General features: G+C 40.5%; 1 protein-coding gene, 1 long non-coding RNA gene and 1 gene segment (V, D, J or C); all 3 read left to right on the top strand.

Annotated features, from left to right (window-relative positions):
• The first annotated feature begins 88 nt into the window (after window positions 1-88).
• Window positions 89-1,274, top strand: LOC127142192 (uncharacterized). Its single transcript, XR_007812674.1, has 3 exons — window positions 89-175; window positions 322-805; window positions 921-1,274. It is a non-coding gene; the product is annotated as an uncharacterized LOC127142192 (long non-coding RNA).
• A 1,768-nt stretch (window positions 1,275-3,042) lies between these two features.
• On the top strand, window positions 3,043-3,574 carry LOC108880261 (T cell receptor alpha variable 29/delta variable 5-like). The segment is given in 2 exon segments: window positions 3,043-3,103; window positions 3,264-3,574. Coding segments are annotated over 2 exon segments (360 nt in total).
• An 889-nt stretch (window positions 3,575-4,463) lies between these two features.
• On the top strand, window positions 4,464-19,258 carry LOC108880259 (S-adenosyl-L-methionine-dependent tRNA 4-demethylwyosine synthase TYW1-like; the record flags this gene model as incomplete). Its single annotated transcript, XM_018671717.2, has 4 exons — window positions 4,464-4,565; window positions 14,758-14,890; window positions 18,996-19,048; window positions 19,140-19,258. Coding segments are annotated over exons 1-4 (407 nt in total), but the record flags the coding sequence as incomplete, so codon positions are not given.
• Between the last annotated feature and the right edge of the window lie 1,053 nt (window positions 19,259-20,311).

Here is a 20,311-nt window from a genome sequence, read left to right as displayed (position 1 = left end):
AGCACATGGTATGCAGCTTTTATCATGAGGATGTGGTGACGAGTCGACCGACAGAAAGAGACAACACACTACCTCCTCACCCTGAGCCTTATTTTTCTCAGAGTTTTCTCATATCAGTGCCTGACAATGTCTTCATCTATGCAAACATTTGGTTTTCTCTTCATCTGTTTTTACAGTAAGAGGTCAAATTTCATCCTGAAATATATAATATGTATATATCTTTTTTAATATAAAATGCTAAATAATCATATTAAAAACAGAGATTTTCTCATTGTTTTTAATTCGTATAAGTTTTGTTGTCTAAATCTGCTTTCTCCACAGGTCATGCGAGCGCTGTTACATTTCAGCAATCTCCTCTCCAGATAGTGAAGGAGAACAGTGAAGTCCACATTAACTGCACTCATGATGATAGTACCCTTCTCTTAATGCTCTGGTATCAGCAAAGAGAGGACAGTCTGTCTATGACCCTCATTACATATGGATATGCAAAAACCAATCCAAACTATGAAGGTCAGTTTGATAAACAATTCAAACTGACAAGAGAAGACGCAACATCAGGAACGCTTACTATTCAAAGAGCCAACCTGTCACACTCAGCTGTGTATTTCTGCGCTGCCAGTACACAGTGATGTGGTTTAATGCCACTCCCTCACTAAAAACCCTGATCTTTTTCCTGTGTTTGCACAAGAAGGGGTGACTCTCTTTTTACACACTCTCACTGGAGGAAGCTGTGTTTCTCCTGCAGCAGCACAAACCTGGAGGATGTCTCCAACTGTGATTGGATTTCTTCTCATCTTGCTTCCATGTAATTACAAAAAACAATTTAACTTAGTTGTTAATTTTACACAGTAACTTTTTTTTTTTTTTTTTACTGTGACTTCCGTATCAACCAGCTCTAAAATCTGTGTTTTTTTCCACAGATCAAACAAAGAGTGTGAATTTTCAGCCGTCTCATCCGAGAATAGTCAACAAAGCAGCCAGGGTGGAAATTGAATGCAGTCACGATGACAGCAACCTTTATGTAATGCTCTGGTACCAGCAAGAAGACAGAGGTCTGATGAGCTTGATTGGATACAGCAATCATGGCAATGAACCCACATATGAGAAACAGTTCGAAAACCAGTTTGCGATTACAAGAGAAAGCATCCTGAAAGGATCTCTGATTATTCACAATGTGAATGTATCAGACTCAGCTGTGTATTTCTGCGCTGCCAGTACACAGTGATGTGGTTTAATGTCACCCCATCACTAAAAACCCTGCTCTCTTTTTCTGTTCAGGAATCTCTGAGGCAAGCTGGTGGAGCATCAAAAATGTCACAGTCATTCATAGACATATGAAAGCACATGACATTTATGGGGAGGAGTTTAAGGCTGCCATTTACAGGCAAAAACTGGGGGCAAATCCTTAATATAAATCAGACAGCACAATTAGTTTGACTGCACTGCATCCCAGGTGACTAAACGATTCGACATATTTTTCGGTCTTGTTATTTAAAGGATAACTCTGGAAATTCTCCAAAGATTTTGTGCTTATCAATCAGTTACACTCAGAAAATAGAAAAATTAAGCCAGGATAACATAAATACAACAAAGCCAACACATGACATTATGTTCGCACAAGAAGTAAATGCTGAATCTTGGTAAGGTGAAGATATAAGTCCTGGCGTCTCAGAAAGGAGCAAACTTTTAAGAAACTCGAGAAGCCAAAACTCAGACGTGTGAGGCGGTAGGCCCGATTCCAAGGCTTAATGTGCATTACCTTAACCTGAATTTAACCTGATCTTAACTTAATCCTAACCTTAACCAGTTATCTGTGCGTACTTCCGGCCCGTGGAATCTAATGTTTACAGGTCAGGATTCGAACAACCGTTAACGGATGTGACTGAAAATCGTTACTGTAACAAAATGCAGCAGCAAATTCTTACCTTGGTGAAGAAGAGAAGCTGTAATTCCCTCCAGACATTTCCGAGAAGCGTAAATCTTTTCTGAAAGAGTCCCAAGCAAGGCAATAAAGTCCAGTTCAAACTTGAAGCAAGCATCCAATCGACGAATCATCCAATCGACGAAGAGTCCAATCGTCAATGCGACGACGAGCAACCGACTCCATCCACAAGTGTGGGCACGGCGAAAACATTTACTTCCCGCACCGGTCTATAGCAACATTTGTCTATCAAACTGCTGGCAATGAGCTCGCTTTTGAAGTGCAAGTTTTAATACTAGTCATCCTCATTTTCTACAAACTAAATTTGCTCATTTTTAGTTGTTTATTCGGTCCACCAGGGCCGCAAAGTTTTGCGTGCGACAAGTACTAAATGAACGGTTAAAAAGTGGGCGGGGTTTAGCCACTTTAAAAAGACTACCAATCAGGCGGTGACCAATCATGTTCCACTGAGGCCCACCTGTAAGCAGGTTTTTATCCAATCACCTCAGCAGGTGATTTAAATGAAACATTTTACAGCAGAAACACCCGGATCATTCTCACGCTGTCAGCAATAATAAAAATCTGCAGTAACTCAAAGGAATCATGGTATTGGAGTATTGGAGGCAGACTAAAACAAAATCAAACAAATAAGGCAGTAACCGGGACTAACACATCCCAAAACCTTGTCTGGTTTTTGAGTTTATTATATTTAACTGAGGAGAAATACACTCTACACTCTAAATACACTAACTTTATTAACTAAAAGAGGTAAACTATAGTACAGGGTTAGTGTTTCTTAATTTATTCACCTGAACATGATATTATTTGATGAAAGTTTGTATTCGTTAGTGATTAGAAACAAAACTGCAGCAAAGATACATGCTGATTTTTTTTATGAGATCAGCTGTGAGCAGAGGAAGAAGGTGGGGAAGAGGAGGTATGATGTATGGAGAAGGTAGACACCTCTCATTTGATATGTAAGACGGCTGTCAGACTAGAACGACACGCAAAACCTCTGCCACTGATGCCGGGTTTCAGATTTCAGTATATGCTGTGATTGTAAATTTGATATGGAAACAGTTGCATTTCATTTGTCTTTACTGCATAGATCTTGATTAAGCTTAGTTTCCAGGATGTCTCCAGCTTTATACATGTTTGGATTTTTACTGTTCATGCTCACAGGTGAGCCAGACTTGATTTTATATAACATATCACTAAATATTACACACTGTCTCTGTAACATCCATACCACTGTGTGTTTATGGTACAACCATGATGAATTTGTAAAAACTGCAACACTTGAATTCAAACTTTACCTCACATTAATTGACTTTCTTGACAGGAAAAGTGAAGAGTGTCACCTTTGAACAGTCCCCCTCTCAGATTGTGAAGAAAGGGACTAAGGAGCTCAGGATTAACTGCAGTCATGATGGCAGCAACCTGCAAAGAATGCTGTGGTACCAACACAAACCGAGCAGCCAGTCCATGAGCCTCATTGGGTACACAGTTCTCACGAGTGACCCAGTCTTCGAGGACCAGTTTAAAGACAGATTCCAGCTGAAAAGAGAAGACATACTGAGAGGATCTCTGATCATTCTCACAGTGGATCCATCAGACTCAGCTGTGTATTTCTGTGCTGCTAGCACACACTGATGTGGTTTAAATACCACTGCTGCACTAAAAACCTCCTGTAGCAAACTAATGACAGCTCCTGAATGATGAATGATATTTTTTTTTACAGTATCATGAATGTAATCATGTACCAAAATGTAGTCATGCATATCTTATTGTATATATCAAGTTTTACTTAAAATATAAAGTAAATTGTATATTAAATATATTTTATATAATAATGTCCAATAATTGCATTTGCTAATAAATCAATTTTATGAGAATAAGATAAAAAGTTGTGTGTCAAATCATTCAGTTTGAGCCTATACTGTAGTGTCTTTTGATTGTGTAAATGCTATTTCAGATGCCCCCCCAACAGAAATAACATTTGTTATGATCACTGAATGCTTTGTATTTGCTGCATTAAATGTATTAAATTAACAATGTATCAATAACAACAGCAGCACAAAATACTGGCATCTTTAAAAATATCAGATTTGATATTGGTCTTCAGAGCAATTCTGAACCTCATCACAGATGAGTTTCCATGCAAAGTGTCAGTAGAATTATTGACAGTACGTCCCCTCCAATCATGTGATCATAGGAGCATGTGACATCATGCAGAGGAAAGTGATGTGTGGCTGCGCATCATTCAGCTGGAAGACAGATTGTTACTAACATGCTCATCACCGTCCTTTGTCTGTCTCTTCTTTTTAAACTCAGGTGAGTTTTATGTATTATGTCATAATTGATGTACTAGTTAACCAGTACTTGAAGGGTTCTACACATCTAAGTGAATTCACTGTTCTGAATATTGAGGTGACACACAATGAAACATTATCCGTCATGTGCTGCAGGTCTCACTGTTGTAGTTCTGCAGTCTGGGGATCAAGTGTCTCACCCAGGAGCCACAGTGATGATGGAGTGCAGCATGGGTCCAGGGTTCAGCATGGGCAGCTACACCATGTACTGGTACCGACAAAACCACCATGGAGCTCCAGTTGAGTTCCTCACCAAAGAATACGACCAAACTGTGGGGCGCTTTCAGTCATCTCTTGATACAGCCAAGAACAACTTCTCTCTTCAAATTACTGAGCTGCACCCCGAATGACAGCAGCACCTTACTACTGTGCTGCCAGTCACAGTGATGAAAACAGACCAGACATTCATACAAATAACAAGCCTGTCCTGTACCAGATGGTATGCAGGAAGGAAGCAGCTGTGGCTTGTTTGGTTTGATGCTAAATTGACAGAGATAGTTGCCATAGTGGAGGTGGAACAAAGATTCAGAATAGTCAAAGCTTCACAGTTCCTATTAATGTAGGATAATAAATTAAAAATAATGGGCTGCTATTTAGGCTGGGAGTTACTGCAGGGCAGGTGGGAGTCACAGGGTCCGGAAATGACAAGAGAGGTAATGATTCTTGGCAAAGGCAAACAGAGAATGAAGTGTGTCCAAAAAATGTTGTGTTTTTTTTTTTTATCTAATCAGCTGATACACATTAAAATAAGCAGACTCCAATATCAGAGAAATTGGATCATGCAGTGATTTAATGGAAGTGATGCATGATGAATGATTTGTCAGGCATTAGTTATGAATTTGTGTATTATTATTATTATGTGTTTTTCACCCAATAAAATAACAGGGAATTTTTAAACAAGAAATTCAGATTAGTGTGGTTAAACATGAATGAATAAACCATGAATGTGGGTTAAAGCAGGTCCACATCTCTGCCTCTCCTACTGTCAGTGCAGTGAGCATCATAAGGCAAAGTCTACCAGCCATGCTAGGACCAGTGTCACAGTGCTCTTTAATGAAGGAGCTGCAGTTGCTGCTTGGTGGCCACTAGAAGACTCTAGCTGTGCTGACAAGCTCCTCCTGACAAACAGAGGGGAGGACGATCAGAGTTTATTTCAGAAGCTTTGACTGTACATTAAGTCACCTGCTCAAAGACAGAGTTGTGACTGTGAATGATGGCTCTGATACGTGTTACTTTTAAGTGTAGGATCACTGTGAAAACCAAAGCTGCTCTTTGGTTGCAGTTCTAATCATCACTGGTAAGAATATTTGAACTCAGCTGAAAGAAAACCGTAACGTTTTTTTTCTTCTCTGTTAATTTATTTGTTGTCTTTTTTCTTGTTTTCAGATTTCTCCTTGTGTGTAAAAATTAACCAGCCTCCATTTGCATTCATTCGTGAGGGAGACCCGTCTGTAACTTTACAGTGTGAACAAGATGACAATCAGTTTTACTACATGTTCTGGTACAGACAAAGCAACAGTGGGAAAATGGATTCTGGTGACATATTCTACAAGTAAAGACAACGCAAATACTGAAGCTCCTTTCAACAAATCCAAGTACATCATGTCCCGACCTGCAGTGCTAAGCTCCTCTCTGCAGATAAAACCTGTTGAGGCTGAAGACTCAGCTGTGTATTACTGTGCCTCTAGTAGAGCACAGTGGTTCAGAAAGCCTCAGCAGCTAAACAACAACCTCAGGAGGAAGAGATGACAGGGAGGTGGGATGAGGGGCAAAGGTTAATGTGTCAAACTCTGAGAGGAGTTTGTTGACATGACATGACAACAGACTAACGATCAAACATGAAAATGTGGGAGAGAAATTGCTTTTAAAAACAGAATGACAAACATCTATTAATTAATTAAAGCTACAAGAATTGCTCCCCTGCAGTTCAGTAATGTTTCTGCAACAACACCACGAAGCTGATTAGCTCAGATAAGTGAGCAGGTGTAAATATGGTAAAGATTATTTGTGACATTTAGTATTACTGTCCTGAACTGAATCTAATCTATGTCACACTCTCATTATTGCTATTTTATTAGGGCCCGAGCAACGAGTTGCGTGGGCCCAACGGGGCCATGCAACGAGTTGCAAGGACCCTCTTGTTTCGGTCTGTTTATTATTATTATTATTATTATTAGGGCCGAGCAACGAGTTGCGTGGGGCCCAACGGGCCATGCAACGAGTTGCAAGGACCCTCTTGTTTTCGTTCGGTTTATTATTATTATTATTATTATTAGGGCCGAGCAACGAGTTGCGTGGGCCCAACGGGGCCATGCAACGAGTTGCAAGGACCCTCTTGTTTTCGGTCTGTTTATTATTATTATTATTATTATTAGGGCCCGAGCAACGAGTTGCGTGGCCCAACGGGCCATGCAACGAGTTGCAAGGACCCTCTTGTTTTCGTTCGGTTTATTATATTATTATTATTATTATTTTTTTTTCTTCTTTTTCCGCCTCTTTTGATCGCCTTTTTGAGGGCCTTAACATGCGTCAAAACTCCTGAAAATTTGCAGACGCGTCAGGCACGGCGAAAAATTTAATAATTTAGGGGTCTTGAGCATGGGTGTGGCAAAATGGCCTCGGTAGCGCCACCTACATTTTTTAAACGGAACAGCCCCTCAAGCCCGTTGCGCCTAAAAATCTGAAAATCTGCACACATATGTAACATCCCATGACGCACCAAAAAGTCTCTTGGAGCCATATTCTAAACCCAACAGAAAGTATTTTTATTTTGACCGGAAGGTGAAAAAATTGTGTGTTTTTGGCCATTTCCAGGGGTCGCTTGAACGCGAACTAGTCCTAGACGCATTATCCGATTGACTTCAAAATTTGATAATTTGTTCTTAAGACATAGACGAAGTTAAATTGCAAAAGTTTCGGACTTTTCATTGAAGGGCGTGGAAGTTATGGCCCCTGAAAGTTCGATCACTCGCCACAAAACAGGAAGTTGCTTTAAATTTGCTATATTTCGGCCATACTTTGTCCAAACTGCATCAAACTTTACAGGATTGTTAATGGTACCTATCTGCACACATCCATATGTCAATATTCATACAATTGTTGTAGCACCACCTATTTATAGCAGGAAATGACATATTTTATGGTGTGATGTCCAGTTTCTAGACGGGTGACCAGATTCACTTCAAATGTTGTCAGCCCCTCCTTGACAATTTTTGGAAGAAGTCCTCCGAAAATTGTGAGTTTTGGTCGAAGCGTGTGCCGGTTCTGGCCCGTCAAAGTTCGGAAACCCAACTTCCTGTTTGAAACCTCAGATTTTGGGGTAACTTCCTGTTGCGACTCTCTACTTTATCCTACAGATGGAGCCATTGTATTACTCTTTGATGGGTTTTTGGAAGGGGGTCTCTGTGTGTGTGTGTGTGTGTGTGTGTGTCTGAGGGGGGAGGGGAAGAGGAGTTGATTGTGTCTGTGAGAAGCTGCCACAGGGAGGTTACAGTCAAGAGAGCCATGATCTGTCACAGATGATGAGCTCTGAAAAATATTATCACAGAAAATAATTAGCATAAAAGCTTTTATTTAAAATTTTTACATCTGGGAAGTGTTAACTGTTACGCCAGCGTGTGCCCTGCGACCTGCGTTGACCCCGCGGTTGCCGGGGTCCCGCGGTCGCCACTCCCCCGACGGGCGCCGGGTGCGAGGGCCCGTTCAACGCTGCTCGCAGCTTTAATTAGGGCCCGAGCAACGAGTTGCGTGGGCCCAACGGGGCCATGCAACGAGTTGCAAGGACCCTCTTGTTTTCGGTCTGTTTATTATTATTATTATTATTATTAGGGCCCGAGCAACGAGTTGCGTGGGCCCAACGGGGCCATGCAACGAGTTGCAAGGACCCTCTTGTTTTCGTTCGGTTTATTATTATTATTATTATTATTATTTTTTTTCTTCTTTTTCCGCCTCTTTGATCGCCTTTTTGAGGGCCTTAAAATGCGTCAAAACTCCTGAAAATTTGCAGACGCGTCAGGCACGGCAAAAAATTTAAGAATTTAGGGGTCTTGAGCATGGGTGTGGCAAAATGGCCTCGGTAGCGCCACCTACATTTTTAACGGAACAGCCCCTCAAGCCCGTTGCGCCTAAAAATCTGAAAATCTGCACACATATGTAACATCCCATGACGCACCAAAAAGTCTCTTGGAGCCATATTCTAAACCCAACAGAAAGTATTTTTATTTTGACCGGAAGGTGAAAAAATTGTGTGTTTTTGGCCATTTCCAGGGGTCGCTTGAACGCGAACTAGTCCTAGACGCATTATCCGATTGACTTCAAAATTTGATAATTTGTTCTTAAGACATAGACGAAGTTAAATTGCAAAAGTTTCGGACTTTTCATTGAAGGGCGTGGAAGTTATGGCCCCTCAAAGTTCGATCACTCGCCACAAAACAGGAAGTTGCTTTATTTTTGCTATATTTCGGCCATACTTTGTCCAAACTGCATCAAACTTTACAGGATTGTTAATGGTACCTATCTGCACACATCTATATGTCAACATTCATACAATTGTTGTAGCGCCACCTATTTATAGCAGGAAATGACATATTTTATAGTGTGATGTCCAGTTTCTAGACGGGTGACCAGATTCACTTCAAATGTTGTCAGCCCCTCCTTGACAATTTTTGGAAGAAGTCCTCCGAAAATTGTGAGTTTTGGTCGAAGCGTGTGCCGGTTCTGGCCCGTCAAAGTTCGGAAACCCAACTTCCTGTTTGAAACCTCAGATTTTGGGGTAACTTCCTGTTGCGACTCTCTACTTTATCCTACAGATGGAGCCATTGTATTACTCTTTGATGGGTTTTTGGAAGGGGGTCTCTGTGTGTGTGTGTCTGTGTGTGTGTGTTTGAGGGGGGAGGGGAAGAGGAGTTGATTGAGTCTGTGAGAAGCTGCCACAGGGAGGTTACAGTCAAGAGAGCCATGAGCTGTCACAGATGATGAGCTCTGAAAAATATTATCACAGAAAATAATTAGCATAAAAGCTTTTATTTTAAATTTGTTGCAACAAATTCAGGTTTCTTACAGCATTTTCCTTATTGAAAACTAAATTCTACCTGAAATGTATCAATAAAAATCTTCTTTTGCAGTTAATGTCACCAGTTTATAGTTTAGTTTTAATAGCATTCCCTGTCACTGATGTGCCTTTAATTATCGGTTATATCAGGGATCATTTATGTGTTTATCTTACGGGGGTGAGCCACCTCACAGGTTGGTTATATTACCTGTTGACCTCAGCTCAGTGAGCTAAGACAATGTTTAATGCAGTGTTTTTTCTGATATGAAAATGGATATTATTCAGCACATCTAACCTCAGCAGGCCCCTCTTCAGAAACTCATATCTGCAGATGTCAAAGCTGGCTCAAAAAATTAAACTGGCTTCAAATTAATTTGAAGGAATTGTAGGTTATTTTGAATTCATGTAATCTTACCATATGTCTCCCCTTGACCAAAGTCTTTACAGTTTGGTTTTGATCAGTTAGGAAATTTCACAAGGGGTCGGCTGATATTTTCATGTTACACAGTGTACGGCGACAGGAAAAGTGCACGTCTACATCCACCGGCATCGAGGTGAACCAGCTGAATATAAGCCACTCAAGTTGACGACAAGTGCATTGAAAAGTAAAAGCTGCTGGCCTTTACCTTTTCTTTGTAAAAGCGCCTGTTCGGCCAGTAGTTAGTAAAGTAATATTTTCAGCGTTGTCCACAGTCTCATGACATGTTTAACACGAAGCACAGCACGCTGGTTAAGCTCATGGCAAACTGTTACTAACAACTAAAATGAAAGCTTGTCTGTATGTAGTCTAACTGGTTAGTTTGTCACTAATCTCCAAATTTTACAAATTGCTATAAACTTCACTCTCTTAAACCAGTAACAGTCTGAGCTGGACTGATAGGGGTCTGTATGGATAAAGATAAAATCCTAATGATACCCATCCCTACTGCTGGTTAGTGGCTTCGCCCTGACTTTAGGCAGATGAGATATTCACTGTTCAAATAACTTCATTATAAGCCTTGTTTAAGCATAAATGATTTATATATGCACCCAATAACAGAACTTAAAAAAAATGCTTTTGCTCAAAGCTCAAAGCTTGTAAACTCAAGTTAAAACTGAGTTTTATCTCCTTTTGGGAGGGGGTATCTGTGTGTGTGTGTGTGTGTGTTTGTGTTTGTGTTTGTGTTTGAGGGGGGAGGGGAAGAGAAGTTGATTGAGTCTGTGAGAAGCTGCCACAGGGAGGTTACAGTCAGGAGAGCCAAGAGCTGTCACAGATGATGAGCTCTGAAAAATATTATCACAGAAAATAATTAGCATAAAAGCTTTTATTTAAAATTTTTACATCTGGGAAGTGTGAACTGTTACGCCAGCGTGTGCCCTGCGACCTGCGTTGACCCCGCGGTTGCCGGGGTCCCGCGGTCGCCGCTCCCCCGACGGGCGCCGGGTGCGAGGGCCCGTTCAACGCTGCTCGCAGCTTTAATTATTATTATTATTATTTTTTTTCTTCTTTTTCCGCCTCTTAGATCGGCTTTTTGAGGGCCTTAACATGCGTGAAAACTTACCAAAATTTGCAGACGCGTCAGGCACGGCGAAAAATTTAATAATTTAGGGGTCTTGAGCATGGGCGTGGTAAAATGCCCTCGGTAGCGCCACCTACATTTTTAAACGGAACAGCCCCTCAAGCCCGTTGCGCCTAAAAATCTGAAAATCTGCACACATATGTAACATCCCATGACGCACCAAAAAGTCTCTTGGAGCCATATTCTAAACCCAACAGAAAGTATTTTTATTTTGACCGGAAGGTGAAAAAATTGTGTGTTTTTGGCCATTTCCAGGGGTCGCTTGAACGCGAACTAGTCCTAGACGCATTATCCGATTGACTTCAAAACTTAATAGTATGTTCTTAAGACATAGACGATGTTAAATTGCGGCAGATTTTGAGTTTTTGTTGAAGGGCGTGGAAGTTATGGCCCCTCAAAGTTCGATTACTCGCCACGAAACAGGAAGTTGCTTTATTTTTGCTATATTTCGGCCATACTTTGTCCAAACTGCATCAAACTTTACAGGATTGTTAATGGTACCTATCTGCACACATCCATATGTCAATATTCATACAATTGTTGTAGCGCCACCTATTTATAGCAGGAAATGACATATTTTATAGTGTGATGTCCAGTTTCTAGACGGGTGACCAGATTCACTTCAAATGTTGTCAGCCCCTCCTTGACAATTTTTGGAAGAAGTCCTCCGAAAATTGTGAGTTTGGGTCGAAGCGTGTGCCGGTTCTGGCCCGTCAAAGTTCGGAAACCCAACTTCCTGTTTGAAACCTCAGATTTTGGGGTAACTTCCTGTTGCGACTCTCTACTTTATCCTACAGATGGAGCCATTGTATTACTCTTTGATGGGTTTTTGGAAGGGGGTCTCTGTGTGTGTGTGTCTGTGTGTGTGTGTTTGAGGGGGGAGGGGAAGAGGAGTTGATTGAGTCTGTGAGAAGCTGCCACAGGGAGGTTACAGTCAAGAGAGCCATGAGCTGTCACAGATGATGAGTTCTGAAAAATATTATCACAGAAAATAATTAGCATAAAAGCTTTTATTTTAAATTTGTTGCAACAAATTCAGGTTTCTTACAGCATTTTCCTTATTGAAAACTAAATTCTACCTGAAATGTATCAATAAAAATCTTCTTTTGCAGTTAATGTCACCAGTTTATAGTTTAGTTTTAATAGCATTCCCTGTCACTGATGTGCCTTTAATTATCGGTTCTATCAGGGATCATTTATGTGTTTATCTTACGGGGGTGAGCCACCTCACAGGTTGGTTATATTACCTGTTGACCTCAGCTCAGTGAGCTAAGACAATGTTTAATGCAGTGTTTTTTCTGATATGAAAATGGATATTATTCAGCACATCTAACCTCAGCAGGCCCCTCTTCAGAAACTCATATCTGCAGATGTCAAAGCTGGCTCAAAAAATTAAACTGGCTTCAAATTAATTTGAAGGAATTGTAGGTTATTTTGAATTCATGTAATCTTACCATATGTCTCCCCTTGACCAAAGTCTTTACAGTTTGGTTTTGATCAGTTAGGAAATTTCACAAGGGGTCGGCTGATATTTTCATGTTACACAGTGTACGGCGACAGGAAAAGTGCACGTCTACATCCACCGGCGTCGAGGTGAACCAGCTGAATATAAGCCACTCAAGTTGACGACAAGTGCATTGAAAAGTAAAAGCTGCTGGCCTTTACCTTTTCTTTGTAAAAGCGCCTGTTCGGCCAGTAGTTAGTAAAGTAATATTTTCAGCATTGTCCACAGTCTCATGACATGTTTAACACGAAGCACAGCACGCTGGTTAAGCTCATGGCAAACTGTTACTAACAGCTAAAATGAAAGCTTGTCTGTATGTAGTCTAACTGGTTAGTTTGTCACTAATCTCCAAATTTTGCAAATTGCTATAAACTTCACTCTCTTAAACCAGTAACAGTCTGAGCTGGACTGATAGGGGTCTGTATGGATAAAGATAAAATCCTAATGATACCCATCCCTACAGCTGGTTAGTGGCTTCGCCCTGACTTTAGGCAGATGAGATATTCACTGTTCAAATAACTTCATTATAACCCTTGTTTAAGCATAAATGATTTATATATGCACCCAATAACAGAACTTGCAAAAAAATGCTTTTGCTCAAAGCTCAAAGCTTGTAAACTCAAGTTAAAACTGAGTTTTATCTCCTTTTGGGAGGGGGTATCTGTGTGTGTGTGTGTGTTTGTGTTTGTGTTTGAGGGGGGAGGGGAAGAGGAGTTGATTGAGTCTGTGAGAAGCTGCCACAGAGAGGTTACAGTCAGGAGAGCCAAGAGCTGTCACAGATGATGAGCTCTGAAAAATATTATCACAGAAAATAATTAGCATAAAAGCTTTTATTTAAAATTTTAACATCTGGGAAGTGTGAACTGTTACGCCAGCGTGTGCCCTGCGACCTGCGTTGACCCCGCGGTTGCCAGGGTCCCGCGGTCGCCGCTCCCCCGACGGGCGCCGGGTGCGAGGGCCCGTTCAACGCTGCTCGCAGCTTTAATTATTTTTTTTCTTCTTTTTCCGCCTCTTTGATCGCCTTTTTGAGGGCCTTAAAATGCGTCAAAACTCCTGAAAATTTGCAGACGCATCAGGCACGGCGAAAAATTTAAGAATTTAGGGGTCTTGAGCATGGGTGTGGCAAAATGGCCTCGGTAGCGCCACCTACATTTTTAACGGAACAGCCCCTCAAGCCCGTTGCGCCTAAAAATCTGAAAATCTGCACACATATGTAACATCCCATGACGCACCAAAAAGTCTCTTGGAGCCATATTCTAAACCCAACAGAAAGTATTTTTATTTTGACCGGAAGGTGAAAAAATTGTGTGTTTTTGGCCATTTCCAGGGGTCGCTTGAACGCGAACTAGTCCTAGACGCATTATCCCATTGACTTCAAAATTTGATAATTTGTTCTTAAGACATAGACGAAGTTAAATTGCAAAAGTTTCGGACTTTTCATTGAAGGGCGTGGAAGTTATGGCCCCTCAAAGTTCGATCACTCGCCACAAAACAGGAAGTTGCTTTAAATTTGCTATATTTCGGCCATACTTTGTCCAAACTGCATCAAACTTTACAGGATTGTTAATGGTACCTATCTGCACACATCCATATGTCAATATTCATACAATTGTTGTAGCACCACCTATTTATAGCAGGAAATGACATATTTTATAGTGTGATGTCCAGTTTCTAGACGGGTGACCAGATTCACTTCAAATGTTGTCAGGACAGACTTAAGGATTTTTGGAAGACTGGCTCCGAAAATTGTGAGTTTGGGTCGAAGCGTGTGCCTGTTCTGGCCCGTCAAAGTTCGGAAACCCAACTTCCTGTTTGAAACCTCAGATTTTGGGGTAACTTCCTGTTGCGACTCTCTACTTTATCCTACAGATGGAGCCATTGTATTACTCTTTGATGGGTTTTTGGAAGGGGGTCTCTGTGTGTGTGTGTCTGTGTGTGTCTGAGGGGGGAGGGGAAGAGGAGTTGATTGTGTCTGTGAGAAGCTGCCACAGGGAGGTTACAGTCAATAGAGCCATGATCTGTCACAGATGATGAGCTCTGAATAATATTATCACAGAAAATAATTAGCATAAAAGCTTTTATTTAAAATTTTTACATCTGGGAAGTGTGAACTGTTATGCCAGCGTGTGCCCTGCGACCTGCGTTGACCCCGCGGTTGCCGGGGTCCCGCGGTCGCCGCTCCCCCGACGGGCGCCAGGTGCGAGGGCCCGTTCAACGCTGCTCGCAGCTTTAATGATTGATTGATATTGATTGGTTGTCAGTCACAACACAGAAACAGAGCCTGATATTTCAAGATACCACAGATCATGGTTATAAACAATAACTGACTCTGGGTTCTTTGTCTGCCACAGAGCAAAGAGGAGGGGCGAGGAGATGGCCAGATGGTGAAGCTATCCAAGTTGAATGGTGTGAAGAAGATTGAGGATGAAGGGGAAAGAAGAGAGATGATCACCCCTGCCCTTAGAGAAGCACTCACAAAGCAAGGTAAGGAAAAAAAGACATTTGCATTTAGTAAAAAAAAGCAACTTATGAATTGGAGAGCTTGCATGAGCTAGAACTAAATTAGAAACAAAGATGAGGAGAACTTCAGTTTGGTCTAAAACTGACACTGCTTCAGTTGCTGGTAGAAATTTAGGAATCCCTGACTTATATGTGAAAAATGTACAGCCAGTTCCAAAAGAACATCTGCGGGGTGTCACTGGTGACTGCAGATAATATATTCATATTATCTAGCTGCATTGCTTTGCAATAAAAAAATCACTTTACAGACCTAGCACACCAGCTGCTTGTCAGCATATCCTTAACCTTGCTGATTCCACAAGGGCAGCAAAGTTGTAATTCACTTTAAACCATAAATTATGAGTCATGCCATTTTCTAGATTTCAGCAGTAAATCTAAGAAATATACACAAATTGCCAGCAGAGAAGTCAAATGTGATTTTTTTTTTTTTTTTTTGCTTAAAAGTCACTGACAGAGGTGTCAATGTTCTCAAACTCAAATTTGTCTCAGATACTTAATGATGTTTTTTTGTAAATCATCAAGCATCAATCATCTGGCCTCAAATGCTAATTATTTTGGCATAACAAGCAGAACAAAGCAATATATTGGAACCTCTGGTTGGATTCTGTTTCAGCCTTTTTATCAACATCTTGTCTCAGAAATTATTTGGTTAAAGTTGGCCATAGGTGCTACATGAGGAGAAGTGTGGAGCTGGAGAATGCGAGTTGTCTAATGGCACTTAAAATGCAGTGCAGTCCAATCACCCTCTCTTCCTCCTCCTGTCCTCAGGGTGCAGTCCCAAGTCCTCTCTCCTCCCACATTGAAACAAAACTACCTCAAGCTGGTGGCAGTGTTCAGACCAATGTGGCTCAACTTTACAACATCTTATTGCACTGAACCAAATATAATATAAATGTTTTCTGCTTAATTAATTAGGAAAACTTGTGCTTGTCTAAATGTTAGGGCTTGACATTAACTCAGTGAAACATCTCTGATTATACATGTACACCTAACAGATAATATCACTTTCAATTCAGTATTTTATATATTAGATTTGAATTGGATTAAGATTATGTGAAAGTATTGAGTGGAAATATATTCTAAGAATAGGCCTGCCTGCGTGAAAGATCTGTATTTATGTTGCTGTTGTCTGAAGTCAAATCTGAACTACCGCTCTGTCTGAATGCTTAAAATTGAGTGTAGCTCAGTATTTTCAGATGATATTGCATCCTGTGCTTTGGTAAATTGGTGTTTGTCCCTCAGAGAGCCACAGTCCTAGTTATGCACTCATTAGCTCTGTCTGGAACATTTTACTATTCTACTCTTCTGCTATTTAGTTCATTCAGTAGTATAACACAGGCCAGTCATTTTCAGGCAATGACCCACCCCACTGTTCGCTTACACAACACTCTATAAATAGGACTTTGTGAGCAAGACTTCAACTGACCAAATGTTGACCTATTTCATGGTGCGTACGTTGGCAACAGTCAGTCCTGGTGGACAGTTTGTTTTGTTAGGAATAAAAGACTGAAGGATGAAAGTTTTGGCTTTGTTTTGATGATACTGGGTCTTGGATGGCTGTGTATCCTGAATAGCCTTTTTCTGGCATGACATAGATACAAAAGTCACACTATTGAAATTCTTGCATAATGTCCAAGAAAGTTTTAACATAGTGCTCCATATTTAAGCAAATCATGTGCCATCAACAAGGCTCAAGAGACTAGAACTTTCAAATGGACTCAAACGTGAAAACCTTTACCTAAAATCTGTTCCTTTTAAATTTGTACTTGCAAGTGTAAAGAGTACACATAGTGGGCAGGCATCCATTTGAAATTGTCTTTGTAATGTGGTAGGCTACATGTATCTCATCAGTTGTAATGAATAGCAAAAATTTTGTGGTGTGTCATTAATTTGTTGTTCCATTGTAGCTGCAGGTGACATGTTTGTCTGCAGCAACAGATGAACAAAAATATTGGGTTAAGAGTCGGAGTTGTCTTGTAGCAGAATTACACAAAAAGTTATCTTTGACGCAGTTTTCAGAGTTTTAAGTGAGGTCATATCTAAGGTAATATGTTTTCACAGTATAATATTCAATCTAATACATACAGGTGCAGTTGAAATATAGAAAGACTTCCCAGTGTCTTTTTGATTATATCATGGATAAAACTAATACCTGCAAGATCCTAAAAAAGAAGCTGCAAACACTTGCAAAAAGATTAGGCTGGTTTTCCAACTCTTTGACTAAACTAGTTCCCTCCCTGCTCATTTTATTTCTCTAAAGTAGCTCAGAGTGAAGGACAGAGTATCACAGATCAAAGTGTGAATTGTTTGCAGAATTTGTAGAAAATGTACCAACATAGCATTTATTTGAAATTATGTGAGTCCACAATTGGCCTACTGGAGAGACCACCACTGATTTTGTTGTAATACAGATTAAAAGCCCTCTGGGTAACGGCCTGTTTCTATCCAGCAGCTATTTGCAGCAGCAGGCTGTCTCTAAGCTTGATTAGCTCTGGTGACAAATTTAAGTCCTCTTTAAAGGTTGGTTAAAATCTCTTTGTTTTTCATTTTAACACACACATGCATTTTGATTAATATCTGTGAACGTGGTCATGAACTCCAGAACTTTCAGGCTTTATTGTTGTTGTTGTTATAAAGCCTCTTGGCAAAGCTTTGGGCCTTTTTCTGTCTGAAGTACAGATGCTTTTCACATCTAAGTATGATAATTCATGGTGCATATTGTACTTTTTAGCAGATACCATTTCTTAGGGCTAACAGAGAAGAGAGAAATATAAATTTTTTCATCTTCCTCCCCCTCACTGTGTCTTGATGTTCTCCACTGACACATTAAAGGTGAAGTCATTGAAAATCGATTTCCCTAACAAACATAAGAGGGGAAACTTTGCCCACATTAAGATTATTAATAGTTACATGAAGTACCTGCAGGTCCAAGTCCTTACTGAGCTTTCCAGTCTTAGATATTTTTATGTGTCTTGCAGTTGCTAAGAGTGAGGTTAGAGGAGGATGTATGCTCCGAAGGTATTTTCAGGTGGAAAAACAGTTTGATGCTGGTCAGCATGTTTTTGCTCCAACGAGAAAACCACCATGAGAAAAAAGGAATTGAATTCTGTGTGTGAACTGTTTGTGTGTTTGTAAGTAAATCTTTTTTTTTTTACACTTATTAAACGAACATCCTTGACCAGTGGCAAGCTGTTTCATTCAGGTGGTAAATCAAAAATGAGTATTTTCACCACTCAGTCTTTTTGACAAATATATGTCCCTGATGAATAAGATTTGTGTTTGACTCATCTAGCATCAAACCTGAGATCTGTTGTAGCAGTGAGAGCTCAAATTCACCCTGACACAAATCTCCTGCTGTGTTTTAATTAGATATTTCATGTGCAAAGGTTTCATAGGAGCCACGACACATGAAAGGTTTCAAAATAAAAAAGTTAGTATCTGAATTCCACATCAGGCTCTTGCTGCAAGGCTAAAGTATGGAGTCTTTAAATGTTGAGACTTAAAAAGTAAGCCATTCTTGATTCCCCCAGAAGTAACCCAATATCATCTTCTGGTATTTCTTAAGCAGATGAAGAGATACAGATAAAAGAAAATTTGACAGAAATCATAGCAAGATGGGTTTAAAAAAAAAAAACAACCCAAAAAAAAAAACAAAAAAACAGACGCCTGCAAGGACTCACCCAGTGTGGTCATTTATTTCCAGGGCTATGAGGCTGTGATAGAGAAGCAAATTTGTGAAGAGAAGTGAATTTGAAACTCTTTATCCTCCTTTTTTTGCAGAAAGGAAATTGGAAACGCTGTCCCCTCCTTCCTATGGTTGACGTGTCCTTGTGCAGTTGCTAGTTGCTTTATTGATGTTCAGCAGCCTTTAGCAGGGGACTGTGAATGAATATGACTTTGTAAATGCTGAGCATGGCTTTATTGATGTACCACTCAAAGAAAACAGAATCTCCACTTTTTAATGTATCAAGTGTATGCTGAATTCGGCCTGTGTGGTTCTGGGTGAAGAGGTGTTTACTAAGTGAGAGCCTCATTCTTCTCACATGTTGTTCTTTATCTTTCCCTGCAGGGTACAAACTAATTGGAAGTCACTCAGGAGTGAAGCTTTGTCGATGGACCAAGGTAATGGAATTTACCCTTTCCAATAGAGCATTAGATTTTTTGACAGACTGAATGCATGAATCACATTAAAGGTGTTGTTTCTGTTGGTTAGTCTATGTTGCGAGGGAGAGGAGGCTGTTACAAGCACACTTTCTATGGTATTGAGTCCCACCGGTGCATGGAAACCACCCCCAGCCTCGCCTGTGCTAACAAGTGTGTCTTCTGCTGGAGGTACGTACCCAATGAATAAATCCACTACAAGGGGATAAGTTAGGGTCTTAAGTACCTTGCTAGAAAACTCTGGGATTTACCACAGGTCAGCAGGGTATCTATTTTTATAGAATTTAAGCATTATTGCCTGCTATGTTTAGTTTTCTCCTTGTCTAAATCTAACTTGTGTACCTCATTAGTCAAGACCACCCCCGTCATTGAGCAATGATTTTTCTGTGGCAAACAAGTTAATGATTTATGCACAGAAGACTAATGGCCAGCATATCTGTGAGGCCTAAAGGTGGACACTGATTTATCATGACATTGGCGAGAGACTGGGCCTTCTCCTCCCCTCAAGTTCCATTTGGAAAGGCGACTGTGTTGAGCACTGAAAGGTCGCTGTCAGAATGTGCTGTGGCGAACTGCTTCCCTGTCACTACAGATATGCCAGTCTCTCTTAAGGCAGCTATGTGGGATGACAGGAAGTAAGCAATTTCAGGGCACAGATGTATTGTTGTAGCTGCCCTCGCCGTCCACTTCTCTGTAGCAACAGGTGGAATTAGATTTGATGGGCAAGGCCAGTATGTGTGGTGTGAGTGTGTGCATATGCACGCAACAGACTGTCTGAAATTTGTGATGCCTGAGGATTTGTTGTTGCACCCAGACATCACACTTAGACAGCAAGAAGGCGTTATTAACACCTAAAGGAGGTGCAATTTTTACAGTGGGATGCATTGTTTCACTTTATATTTTTCATAGGGTGAGAATACACATGGTCCACATAATTCACTTTGAGTTTGTGAATAAACTTACATGGTCTTAATATTTATCACCTTGTTAGAGGGATGTTCCTCAGGATCTAGTGAAATATGTTTTTAACTGTGTTATTTGTGTTAACTGACCCCATTCTAATGGCTTAAATGTGTCTTAATAAGAGTGATGCTTTGGAGTGATACTGGCTGTCAGTTGATACTTAGTGCTGCAGCAGGCTGCAGGTGAAGAAGTGGTATAGTAGCATTGCTAACTGAGTGGTTACAGTATGTCTGCTATTACTCTTTATCTTCTGCTTTTCTG

This window comes from Lates calcarifer, unplaced genomic scaffold, assembly GCF_001640805.2.
Source record: "Lates calcarifer isolate ASB-BC8 unplaced genomic scaffold, TLL_Latcal_v3 _unitig_886_quiver_2540, whole genome shotgun sequence".
Taxonomy (NCBI): Eukaryota; Metazoa; Chordata; class Actinopteri; family Centropomidae; genus Lates; species Lates calcarifer.
The sequence above is the reverse complement of the archived record's forward strand: the minus strand, read 5'-3'. Positions and strand labels throughout refer to the sequence as shown.